This window comes from Lissotriton vulgaris, chromosome 10, assembly GCF_964263255.1.
Source record: "Lissotriton vulgaris chromosome 10, aLisVul1.2, whole genome shotgun sequence".
Lineage (NCBI taxonomy): Eukaryota > Metazoa > Chordata > Amphibia > Caudata > Salamandridae > Lissotriton > Lissotriton vulgaris.
In genome coordinates, this window is record NC_141698.1 from 21,111,859 (window position 1) to 21,124,838 (window position 12,980).

General features: G+C 46.4%; 1 protein-coding gene across 5 annotated transcripts in view; it reads left to right on the forward strand.

The window, feature by feature from the left end:
- The window catches only part of FLNA (filamin A), a 271,749-nt gene that overhangs the window by 217,956 nt on the left and 40,813 nt on the right, over positions 1-12,980 (forward strand). For 2 of the 5 annotated variants that reach the window (XM_086940277.1, XM_086940273.1), the window contains exons 26-32: positions 4,403-4,573; positions 4,897-5,020; positions 5,160-5,316; positions 8,222-8,411; positions 8,642-8,665; positions 11,701-11,948; positions 12,590-12,682. In XM_086940277.1, coding sequence (XP_086796403.1) covers positions 4,403-4,573; positions 4,897-5,020; positions 5,160-5,316; positions 8,222-8,411; positions 8,642-8,665; positions 11,701-11,948; positions 12,590-12,682 — 1,007 coding nt within the window. The remainder of the gene's footprint in view (positions 1-4,402; positions 4,574-4,896; positions 5,021-5,159; positions 5,317-8,221; positions 8,412-8,641; positions 8,666-11,700; positions 11,949-12,589; positions 12,683-12,980) is intronic. The other 3 variants (XM_086940275.1, XM_086940274.1, XM_086940276.1) reach the window with 3 other exon arrangements.

Here is a 12,980-nt window from a genome sequence, read left to right on the forward strand (position 1 = left end):
AAGTTGTGTATATAGTCTGTGCTTATTGAGAATATATGGCATGTATCCAGCCTATCTGGGGGAATTGTAAACACTGTCACAGGGTTTCCTTCGTACGTTTACACCTGGGTGTTAAATGCTGGAAGTTATTGATGCCTTAGCAGATGATTATACTCTGCATAAAACTGCTTCCTCTACCTAGTTCTCTATGGAAGGTTATCTGAGCAGTACGAACTGTAAGAACATGAGCCATATGGAGCGCTGGATCTTGCTACAAGAATGTGCTGTATGGATGAAATTATGTCGGTGTAATGTAGCTTTGATCTCCCTGAACATTCAGTCCATGTTTGGAGTGTAACCTGCATCGTTCCAAGCTTGCATCTTTCATTCGCTAATGCTCTCCTTAGAGGGGAGGTTGGTGTCCATAGCGAGGGGCAGATTGATGAACCCTTTCTCGCCCATTAGCTCTGCCGACTCTTTACTAGGCTGTTTGGATCCCTTTGGGCCAATGTTTGCACTGCTCACTCTGCCATGGACAGCTATGGCTGCGCTACAAAACAATGGGCTGTGGAACGGCATGGACAGGCTTGAATGTGTCCGAAAGGAAGTTACAAGAATTAAAAGTACCCATTGAAGGGAGAAAATTGGCATTGAACTTGCAATCTGGCTTGCGTACAGTATTGCAGAGTGATAATGTTGGCTTAGCCTTAAAAGGCACTTGTTGGGTAGTGCTTCTGGACTCCGGCTTGAGGGGTGGAGAAGAATTGCTTGTTCTCACTGAATTACGGAATGATTTAGAACATTCTCCAAACCGGTTTGGCTCAAAGCCATGGTATTCTTTTAAGGACACAGTACCAGTTTTGAGATCTTGCACATTAAACATAAGCTACAAGAAAGAGGACGTTGCTGTGGAGCTCATCAGAAAGACCTACTAGAGGGATTCCAAAACTCGACCCTGTTTTCTCTTATTTATTTAGTTTCATCCTAAGGCTTTTGCTCCCTAATTAAATCTATTCGGAGTAAGGCCACTTTTCTCTCTTCTAATAAAACGTATTAAGAGCCTTCCGCAAAGGCAATAACTACAGAAATTGGCAACTATTTGCATGGGCCAAGACTTGCATTTTCTTTAAGCTTTCTATTCTTTTCTCTCTTGAGGCAATGTGTTACTTTGCAATATTTGTAATAGATTCTGTTTTTAATCACTTGGACCCAATGCTTCCAGTACTTTCACTCCAACCGTATAACCACAATGGGGCACTTGACCATCTGGAGTTGGCAAGCTGGCTTCATGATGTGGCAGTGGGCTTTGAATTTAGAAACCAACTCATTCAAACTTTCTCAGTTTTGAACTTGTTCAGAAGCATCTTTACAGTAAATTTGTGTTGGACCCTGAGATGCAAGTACTGACTGGGAAGGCTAAAGCAGAATGGAGGTTGCCTCTGGCATCTCAGTACAGCCCTGTAAACCGAACAGACATACCGGTGGGGGACCAGTGTTCGTTTACAAGGTCTTTCAGGAGGAAAAGCTGCAGCACAGGCTTCAGATGGATATTTCAGCCTGCAGATTCCTCCACTTTTGAATGGCTCTGGGTACCAAATGTGGATCTGCACAAATCGTAATTGTTCTCTTGCGCTAGTAGGGGGTGCTTAACGCTACATTGATGCTGGTACCACCTTGGACAGGACCGAAGAAACGCCAGATCAGATTCACTCCCAAGTGCTTCATTGTCCATTTCCTATTTTTCACACACTGATGTGAATCCGGAGTGCTCTCCTTGGAACTTCGTTAACCAGCTGCTGGAAATTTCAGTGTTGCTCCTACCATAAGATGTTTATTTCCGAGCCACACGAGTGGCTTGTGGTGCCTGGTGCCCAAGCACAACTCCAGGTCATCTGATAAATTCATCAATATGCACATTAAAACTATTGGGGAACAGGAGGCCAAGTTATTTATGGTGCTGTTCCAGATCTATCCCACTTGGTCTGCCTGCTTGTAGTCGACCAGCAAATATTCCAAGACCTCTAAGAACAAATTGCAAAAAAAAGTTTTAGGTCTATTGGGAATGCTACCTTCCTGCTCTCGAGGTAGGCGTCTCGACTGCTCCCATTTCTCCTACTGCCTCGTTGCCTGAGTAAGTCTCCCACCCCAGTACTAGCTTTGGGCTTGTCCTTCCTCTGGTTTTCCTGTAATTTCCAGTTGCTGGAGCTGACCCGTGTGCAATTGCAACCTTTACTCTGGCAACACTGACTTTGTTCAGTCACGCCCCCTTCGATCACACTCTTGCCTCTTGGAGACGGTAAGTGTTGTAGCTGATCTTCTGCCAATGGGTATGCCTGTGGTGCCAGAAGACACCATGAAGCTTCCTCTTAGTGATCTTCAGGCGCTGATGCCATCTTCATAGCCATCGCACGGTGCAATGAAGTTTCAAAAAGACCAAGGTTATTCTAATATATTCTCACCAAGCACAGAGGCCCGCAGAGGAGTCTCAATATAGATCCCCAACTTGGGACCAGTATTTCAAAAGGATGCATGACTTATTCAGGTCCAACTTAAATGCTACACAAATGCCTGATGTCCAGTAAAATGACTGCACTAATGTGGGTAACCTTCTCCTTCCTAGAAGTACAGATGCAGAGGCTCTAACCCTATTAATATCCTGCGGGTTAGATAACGCTGCACCCCCATCCCCCGCCCCATATTTGAGTTGGGAGGGTACTGGGAGTCCATTTTTCTTTCCCTCCCAAAAGCTGATCTTGCTGCCCGTGCCTTTGACTTCTGCGCCCTGGATTCCCATCAACAAGGTCCTAATGAAATGTTGACAGAAGTTGTGCAGGACTTTTTGGTGACCTTCTTTCAACCCACCACCAGGAAGGTGCTCCTTGGATATTGTTTGAAGAGGTGAGAGATCTGCAGGTAGGAGTACGCGTCAGGAGCTCCTTACTGACCCACTCTTCCCTGTTCTTCTGAACAATCCTAGTCTTTTTCATAGGACCCAGTATAGCTCGCAGTTGCATTTTGGCTAGATTTGCACCATAGAAAGGCTACATAAATGGGTTTCAAAATTTGCCCCGGTACACTGCATAGAATTGTCCATCTTGGCAGTCTGGTGTTCCTCTCTATGGGGGTGTGGTTGGGAGGGATGATAATAAACTATGTGACAGGGTGGCGGTTACACGACTCTGGTGATGTCATGTCCAGGGTATCTGGCATCTCTGCAGAGCAAAGCACCAGCTATTTCAGCTTGTCTGGATAAGTCCGGGGCCTGGAGGAGATTAGATGCAAGGAATCTGCAGACCGATTATCCACCAGAAAGAATTTGTTTGTCCTGCATAAATTAGCAGAAGGAACACATGTTTTTGAGAAAAGCTAATAAGTAGGAATCTTAACTCCTTCAGTGAAGTGGCTCTCAAACAGCTGTGTCAGAACCCGCAGGAGACTGGCACCAAAGCCTTTATGCAGCATTGCCCTTGCATTGACCTGAAGTGAATGGTCCATCTACTCTTGGCAGTGAAGTAGGCCTGCAAGTTTTTTTTTTTCTAACATTACTGAATAATGTTAATCACACTATTACATTTGTGAAACTGAGGGGGAGGGGTGGCTTGGGGGGTCTAGTGAGAATTCCATATGGCAATTAATGCTCGTTGCAGACAATGTTCGACTGGTTTTTCGAGGGGTCGCTTTGGGCAAATGTCCCAAGAAGTAGTTTTCAGCTGTGACCTCTGCCTCTCCTATATGAGAAGCAAGATGTACCATGTTCGGTTAGTGTCCTGTCCCAGACACTTGTTTGCAGTAGCTGGAAAAATAACTTGCACTTTACATTCAGATAACCATACAGTATTCCCAGGGGATGCATTGTAGATGGATAGCTACAAGATTCATTACAATTTTCCACTAATCCTTCTTCTCGAGCAAGTGATTTAAAAGTTCCCCATTTAGAATAGCTGATGCTCCCTCATTCCCACCGCCTCCTGAGGCAGGGGCGGCCTACGGACTTGCCCACATCATTGAGGACCAATGACCATGGCAACGCGGCTTGTGAAATCAATGTACTGACGCCAACACTGAAGCTCTGAGAAACCTCCCACTTTTTGGACCCTACACTAGATGCAGAAATATGATCAGCATGTGAAGTTTACCTAGTGAAGTTGCCAACCAATTGGTGCAGGTAACTTATTCATTTTTGTGATCGGATAGTGAGGTATTTCAGGCATGTGTAGTGTTGGAACGATATCCATGCTAGACTACTGTTTTCTTTATCACGATCCTTCATTCTTTTCAGGTTTTTCCCATTTCTCCTTATGTCCTACTGTGTCTGATTGGTTCTTAAAAAGTGTTACACATGATGGTACGAGCCACCAAGCGCAAACTCCATCACAAGCGCTGCCAAAGTTGTGACCGGTTCTTGTTTGAACTCTTTCCTCAGGGAGCCCATTTAAAGTACCAGTTACTGATGTCGTGGACGTTTCTAAAGTGAAATGTAATGGCCCGGGACTGAGCCCTGGAGTTGTACGTGCAAACATTCCACAGTCGTTCAGTGTGGATACAAGCAAGGCTGGCGTAGCACCACTGCAGGTTAAAGTGCAGGGACCAAAAGGTAAAGGGCAACTGGATTTTTACCTATGCACAAGGTTAACTTTTATCAGTTTCCTTTCTTTTGTTTTTTTTAATGCAGTTCTTCAGTTTGAGCTTTTGTGGATTTGACACTGGGTTGGTACCAACTCGCTATGCTGTTGCTGGTTAACATGTCACTTTTGGCTTCTCCTATTGACATATTAAACTGGGAACGAGTTGTCAAAGCATTTTTATCTTTCTCTATGGCGTCTTAACTCTTGGACTTTTTACTGCTAGTCTCCTTTATAAAAACTACCTTAATGTTGCTCTGAAATGTCCTTGAAATGTAACTTTCTGCTGGTCTAGGTGTGGTTGAACCTGTTGAGGTTGTTGATAATGTGGATGGTGTACAGACGGTTAACTATGTACCAACCCGGGAAGGTCCTTACAGCATATCGGTGCTCTATGGAGATGAAGAAGTCCCTCGCAGGTAATGTCCTAGATGGTAGGCTTATCTAGAGATGGGCAACCATAAGGGTAGCAAGTAATTGTTGGGAGAGGGCGGGGCTGCAACCAGGCTTCGTGAAACAATTCTTATGTCTAAATTTACTGCCACTTATTGTCTGCAGCCCGTTCAAGGTGAAGGTGCTCCCAACACATGATGCCAGCAAGGTGAAGGCCAGTGGCCCAGGATTGAACACCACCGGAGTGCCCGCCAGTATGCCTGTGGAATTCACCATTGATGCCAAGGATGCAGGCGAGGGGCTCCTTGCAGTACAAATTACTGTAAGTGGAGAGTGCTCACTGGGGTGGGATGACGGGGGGGGGGGGTATAAAACCACAGACTGGTCATGAATGGAACTCTTGAGGAATGCAGGTTTTTCAGTAGCTCTAGGATCTACCTAAATTGACCAGTGATTTGAGACCATCAATTTGCTGTGTTTAGACCGCTGCCATCGCGGACTGTTTCAGACTGGCATCTTCATTCTGGCTGTTTGCAAGCTCATTTTGTAGCAGCACTGCATGCAGAGCAATTCTGTGCCCAAATTGCCCATGCTGCTTGTAATTTACCAATTGTAATGTACTTTTGTCTGAACTGAGTTGTGCACTTATGAATCTTTTTGATTCTTAAGTGTATCCATGTAGGAAGCTGGCCTGGCTGTATATACCATACCAAAGTAAGGCATACTGTGCAGAGTCCAGTGGATTCACAAAGGCTTAGAGGTTAAAGTAGATCCACTGGACTCTATGCACACTAACTTACTTTGGTATAGTACATACAGAGCCAGCTTCCTACATTGGTGGCAGCGGTGGGATGCCTGGACACAGTTGGTTGGGCCACCCAAGGCAGTGGGGCCTCTCGTGCTAGGGTGTCTTTTGGCGTCTGGTTTCCTGACCAGCTCCTGGTCGGGGGGGGGGCGCCTCCAGATAGAGGCTGCAAGCGTTGGCTGGAGGCTTGAGGCAGGTCGTGATCTCTGGTCTGGATCACAAGGGTGCCATGGTTTTGGACCACTCAAACTCTAGCCATGGGCGTCTGGTGCAGATTTGTGGATCTAGTTGGAACCAGAGTCTACTGGTGAGCAAATCTGATGCTCACAGGAGACCAAGACTTGTTAGGGAAGGGAGAGCGGGTCATCTGGGTTCTGGGGGGCTGCTGGCTGCAGGACCCTGTGATTCCGCTGGAGCAGGTAGAGGTCAGGATAGGCTGGTAGGGCTGGGGCCAAGACAGTTGATGTCCTCTTCTTACTTCAGCATGGCTCTTTGGACCTTCTTTCTTGTCGAAGGACTCAAGGTTCGGGGTTGCCCTGAAGTACTAGTTTTAGGGGAGTTTGAGGTAGGTACAGGTTGAGACCAATGGGTCCCTTCCTTGGGATGGGCGCATCACCTTTCATGGCACCCTCCATTGGGAGGGGAGCATAAGCATCACTGTGGTTGGCTGAGTGCCCCATCTTCAGGATGGCAAGGACTGAGCTGTGCCTCACCTCCCTCACCCAAGGGGCAGGTTTGCAAAGGTGGGAACATCTCCGATCTTGGTTTTCCCGCCAATTCTTTCGTCCAAAGTGGGGGTCAGAACCAGTGGGGGTCAGAACCAGTGGGGGTCAGAACCAGTGGGGGTCAGAACCAGTGGGGGCCAGAACCAGTGGGGGCCGCAAATGGCTGGGTCTGCTTACAAAGGCGGCGAGCCTCTGAAGCTTCCCCTTCATGGACCCTGCCCATCCTGGGGAAGTTGGCTTGGCAGCTTGGTTTCCAGACTCTGAGAGCGGGAGGTTCTTGATCCCAGGGGTCCAGAAACATGTCTGCAGTTGGCGAGCAGTCAGCCAGGACACTCTAGTTAGGTCGTTTGTCAGGAGGCATCTCGAAGATGCCCTCTGAATGCATTTTGCATTAAATCCCACACTGGTATCGATGGGGTTTAATGTGCTAAGCAGTTTGGTACCAAACTTCCGAGGTTTCGGCAAATCCATTATAGTGCTGTGGAGTTCGCAATAACAAACTCCCGGACTATGTACTCTTAATGGCAGCAGTGCACTTAAAATGTCTAAGAATTGGCTTAGACCCTGTAGGGGTACAGGGCTCATGCACCTATATCCTCACCACTGGTATAGTCCTCCCCGCTAGAGGGGTGGCTGACCTATGCCATGGCAGAGGGTTGTAGGCATGGCACACAGGAATAAGTGCCATGTGGACTCTTCACTTTGTTCTGCACCAAAACCGGCGGCCTGCAAAGGCAGTGTAGGTTGTGAATGTAATGGTATAGGGTCTCTAAGGGTGGCACAAGAAGTGCTGCAGCCCTTACAGGCCTTCCCTGGTCACAGTGCCCTTGGTACCTATGGCACCGTGTTACAAGGGATTTACATGTGGCCAGAGTTGCCAGTTTGAGTTTGCAGCCGTACAGTTTTAAGGAAAGAACATAGGCTCTTGATGCCTAGTTGGCAGGAACCCAGGGCACACTTAGTCCAAGAGCATCAACATCCGGCAAAAAGGGGTGCTTTCGTACAATCCACGTTTGCAGCTTGAACCTCTTCTAGATTTTAGAGGTTTGCATGCTGTGCGTCATATCCATCCCTGTGAAAGGGTTTGTACATGGCAGCAGTTTTTGTAGACCAGCTGCCTTGAGCAAATTGAGAAAATGGCAAAGCTTTCTGTGAGGAACTCCAAAATGGTATTGAGCGTTTTCTAAAACTTAAATCTTTTGTAGGTATTGAGATTAGGGACCAGCCTTAGAGTTTAGTCCAATATTAGTTACGATTAATTGCTCAACCTCTATAAATGGAGACATTTTTCAAAAACGTTTAGTCTACCAAGATGCAGGTACTGTATATTTTATATAGGAATTGTATTTTCTGGACTTTGCAATAATTAAGTGTAATTAAACACCATGCCCCCTCGCCTCCATCCAAACGCCCCCACATTGATCTCCTGATGAATTTAGCATTAGTCTGCATCAGTGTAGGTGCTATAAAATGTAGTGACCTAGAGTGTAATGATCTGCAAGCCCTTCCCTGCCTGGTGGCACTTCCAGCCTGACTCCTTTAGCCCTGTAGACCTCAGTTTAGACGACAGTTGTCTAATGTAGGGTCGGGAAGATTGATTGGTTTTAGAATTTCACGATTACTAGAGAAGATATTTTGATAAGTTGAACTATTGTGGGCACTGACCTAGACTTTGATGCAACGTCTACTCGTTCCAGGATCCTGAAGGGAAGCCCAAGAAGGCCACCATCCGTGACAACCAGGATGGCACATATACGGTGTCTTATGTGCCGGACATGACTGGCCGCTACACCATTCTTATAAAGTATGGTGGAGATGAGATACCCTACTCGCCGTACCGCATCCGCGCTGTACCCACTGGCGATGCCAGCAAGTGCACAGTCACTGGTAAGTGCAATCCTGCAAATCTCACTTGTTTGTCTTTCTATTTTACGTTCAGAATCCAAGCACCCACACTTGGCTTTTGTGATGTACACATCTTGGTAACGCTGCACACTTAAATAACTCGTTGTTTATTTTCTTTGCCAAGTTTTGAATTTTTTTTGTGCACTTTTTTCTTCCCACCGTTAATGTCTGTCTCACTTGATCTTTCCTTGCTCTTTCACCTTTCACCTCAGTGTCAATTGGAGGTCACGGGCTAGGTAAGCCGCCTTGCTGGTGCCAACTTTAATGTTTTGTGTTAATCTTAGAAAATGTGTACTTTAAAAAGTTCACAGCAGTTTGACTGGTTTCCATTGGTTTTATGACCGTGAGTGAATGGGCTCTCGGGGAGAAAGTTTAAGGACCCAGCCCAAATTGCTCAACGGAAGACCAGACTTTATTTTCAAATTATGTTATAATTCCATAGACTGATTCCGGACTCCTCGAGGCTGTTCATTGGAACATTGTCCCTGTCCCTGTAGGCTGTAGCTCATGAAAGAGGTGTTGGAATCTGAACTGCTGTGAACTTTTCAAGTAGAACCTGTAAGGAAGGTTGCCACACCCATGGAACAGTTCAGTTTGCAGCACAGGCAGTGCCTTCAGAGTGCACGGTATGTGAAATACCTTTTTTAATTGAGCCTTTGTCTGGGAAGTCCCTCAGCACTGATGGGGGTTGGGGGTGTTGTCTCCTTTTTGCACCCAATGAGCTTGGTGTCTATGGCTTCCTCATGTGATGTGTGGTTGCCATTCTAGGTCTTGTGCCTGTGACACAAAGCAGTGTCTGTCCCTAGCGTTGGTACATTCATGCCCAGTGGCATGCAGAATGTATTCAGAAACCAACACCGGTGCAAAGTATGGGCTGATTGGGTTTAAAAATGCCTCTGAACATGAGGGTCTGCCTCAAGCTTATATAAATCTCTACACTACAGTCTGAACCTGTTCTCTTGAATCAGTGTGGCAACCTAACTTGTCCCCTTTTGTGGCTTTCTGTACAGGGGAGGGGCAAAGAGCTGTGGTGCTGGCATGCCGTGTCTTGGTTGAGGTGGGCTGGGTTGTTTTGGCAATGCTGCCCTGCTGTTCTAATTGCATGTGATCTGGAGACTGGTTTCTCAGGGGTGTCTAGGAGCGCTAACCACTGCAAAATAAACTTGCGTAGTGAAGGTGCAATGGCTGCCTAAGTTAAGCTGGAAGGAAATGTTCTAATTGTACAAGCTCCCTCGAATCCCTTAACAACCCTTCCTCAATGCACAACCCAAATTGCAAGCGGTATTTATGCTCTTTCCTACGCTAAATATTTTCAGTACGTATTTCTGGTCTCTTGGTACAGACCTCGCTTCTTTGTACTGTGCAGAAGTTGGCTTTGGTCTCAAGCTAAATATGCTGTAGATAAACCTCCTGTTGGACAGGTGGTGTTTGCAGATTCAGGATCTTTGTTTACTCTTCCCCATTCGTTTTGGCATGCCTACGGTACTTGTGGAAAGCCTCCTTGCTTCAAGTGGTCACTGTGGTGAGTCTATGCAAGTAGTAGTTTGTTAGTGGATTTTTCAAGGACCCTTTTGCCTATCTTTTTATTTACAAACCCATAAAATAGTTCTTCTACTATCCCAAAGTGGTTTGAGGTTTCCCATAGGAAGGACCTTTGTAAAGCTACACGGAAATGGTGCTCGCCTTTCACGTGTTTACCAGGTGGCCGACATTGTGCACTTCAATACCTAGAGTTCAGATCGGGTTCTTGGCCCAAATAAGCTTCTATAGTAGAAGGAGCTGCTGTGAGAACCGATAGCACCACGTCGAATGACCCACTTGTCCTCTTGCTGTTAATCCTCATTCTGTGGACGAGCCACAATCAATGCTAATAGTTCTCACTTATGTCTAAGTTTATGAAATAGTGATTTAACATAATTTGACAATTTCAATATCGGGCAGCCTGACAACATATGTTTTTAACTTGCACGCCTTACGCAGATATGTCCGATTCAGTGCATCAACAAACATGATACCAGTGGTTCTTGCTCTGCTATGTGGGCTCAGTTCCTACCCACGCTGCCGTTTTTGCTGCCTTGTGCATGTCTTACTTCATTCTTCCAGCTCTGATCTATTTTAACATATGCTGCTGCTTTCTTTTGCATCACTCTGTACCTGTTGCAACTTTGCCTGTATGTCGTAGAGTAAATCGCATCATTTATTCTGGACGTTTTCCAATACATCCCTTTCTGCTCTGGTCATTTCAACAAGGTGTCCCCCCCCCCATCCCCCCCCCGCCCCGACTGTCCTGCTTCAGCACAGTTGTTAGTTTTACATTATGCTGTAGGTGAGACATGCAAAGAGACTTATGGATGGTGATGGTAGGATGGATGTGAAAAGAGATTCTGTAGAATCGTAGAAGCAGGCGTTTAGTTTTTGACCTGGTTGTATAGAAAAGAGTGGATTTAGCCGAAGTTAAAGGCTTATTAGTGGTTCACATTTACACAAGGCTCCTACCAAGCTTTAGACACTTGCGCTTTTTACTTGAGGTGCCTCAGATGTTTACTTCAGCTACACAAGCTGGGTCCCAGTTTGACTTGAAAGTCTGAAAGGTGTTCGGGTGGGTGGAGGGCTAGCAATGTGGCGGAGTGAGCAGAAGATTTGTAACTAATGATCTTCATGGAAGTGATTGTAACTGGGACAAACTGGAGAGAAACCTTGAGCAGTTAATATACAGAGTTTTGTACTGTGCTGACACGTCACCTTGGTTGCATCCAATGGTTGGAATTTAAGTGTGCATACAATCTTATACACCATGTGGAATTTAGTAGACCAGATGGCCTGGTGCCTGCCCTACATTAGGTTTCCTAAATGAAGGCTGATCTGTTTGTTTTCTATGTACTGGATCCTTCAACAGCTTGTCACTGTGGTATCTTGGCTGATATTCCTAGTAAAGATGTTGCACATAGCAGGACTTGGCATCAGACAGACCTCGCAGTAGTCGATCATGCGTTAAGAGTGTTGGCTATTGTAGAATTGGCAGCCCAGTTTGGTTCACGTCACTAGGTACTCAGACCCGGCTTTCTGATTGAGGTCTTTTGCTACTTTTAATTGTTGGCAGTGGGTGAGCTTTCTTTGAGAAGAAAACCATTCTCCTATCAAAGCTTTGAGGGTGTGCCAAGCAACAGGGCCTTTAAATAGAGTGGATAGTTGTGCATTTAAGTGATATTCAGACTGTTAAGTGTGCCTTTCTGTTGCTCTTCCCCGTTTCTATTTTTGCCTATGTTAACAGGGGCTGGTATCGGACCAACTATCCAGATTGGGGAACAGACCGTGATTACGGTGGACGCGAAGGCAGCTGGCAAGGGTAAAGTCACTTGCACAGTGTGCACCCCTGATGGCACCGAGGTTGATGTGGATGTCGTTGAGAACGAAGATGGCACATTCGACATCTTCTACACAGCCCCTCAGCCGGGAAAATACGTCATCTGTGTGCGGTTTGGAGGAGAGCATATTCCGAACAGTCCCTTCCAAGTCACTGTAAGTTTTGCTTGTGGAGAAATTGGTGTATGCTAATGTCCGTGTGGGGGAAGAGGGCTTTGTAACATGGGGTCTGGCCTGTAATTCGCACCAGTTTAGAAGTCTGTATGGTGGTTTCGAGAGATGCCAGATCATTGTAGGTAGACGTTGACAAATGGACACATACTTGTTTCATTGACCTTTCTGCAGGGTGCTGTGGGTGTAGAGCCAGAGCACACTTGTTGGTACAGAGGAGAAAAGTAACTGAAAGGCAGGTCACACTGCTTTATAAAATGCTAAACCTGTTTATCCCTAACCGTGTTAAATGAGACAGCCATGTTTAACTGGTATGACCCTTCTAGGACGGATGTTCTGCTTTGCCCCCCAAAATGTGTTGGCTACAGGACGATTACCCCTCCTTAGGCTAGGAGGTAACAAAGACCCAAATCTACGGACCTTAATGTGTGACTTGGGGAAAGGAGCTGATCTCTGCCTCTGGGAAGAGCACTGTCTGCTCTCCCTGGGTTCAAGCAATGCCAAGCTTCGGTGGTTTGCTCTTTATTGCGGGTTATTGGCAAGGTTGTTCCTTTCCACATTTCATCTTGACTCATTTAGACTTGGTTTCTCCAGTGTTCTAATTTGTGCTTGCCCCCTCCTCACAGGCCCTGGACGGAGAGCAAATGATGCCCCAGCAGATGGTGCAGCAGAAGCTAGCCCCCTCTTACGCATACCCGCCCGGCATGCAGCAACCCTGGGTACCCTCCATTTTGAACCAACAGTAATTGTATCTCTTGTCTCAGTGGAAATCCATCCTGGTGCATTCTGGGGGGTGCAGGAAAGCCATGGAGTTCAGTGCAGGGATACTGCCATGCCAGCCACCCCATTTACCACGTCTGCCTTTGTCACCTTCACTCGATTAAGCCTCTCTGCACCTATCCCTTTGCTTCATTTTACAGCAGATCACCCTACAAGTGGCTGCAGCTTGCCTCTGCATAAAATTCCTAATAGGAAGGGACCTATAGTTGGGAGCAAAAGTGGCTATACAAACAAGTG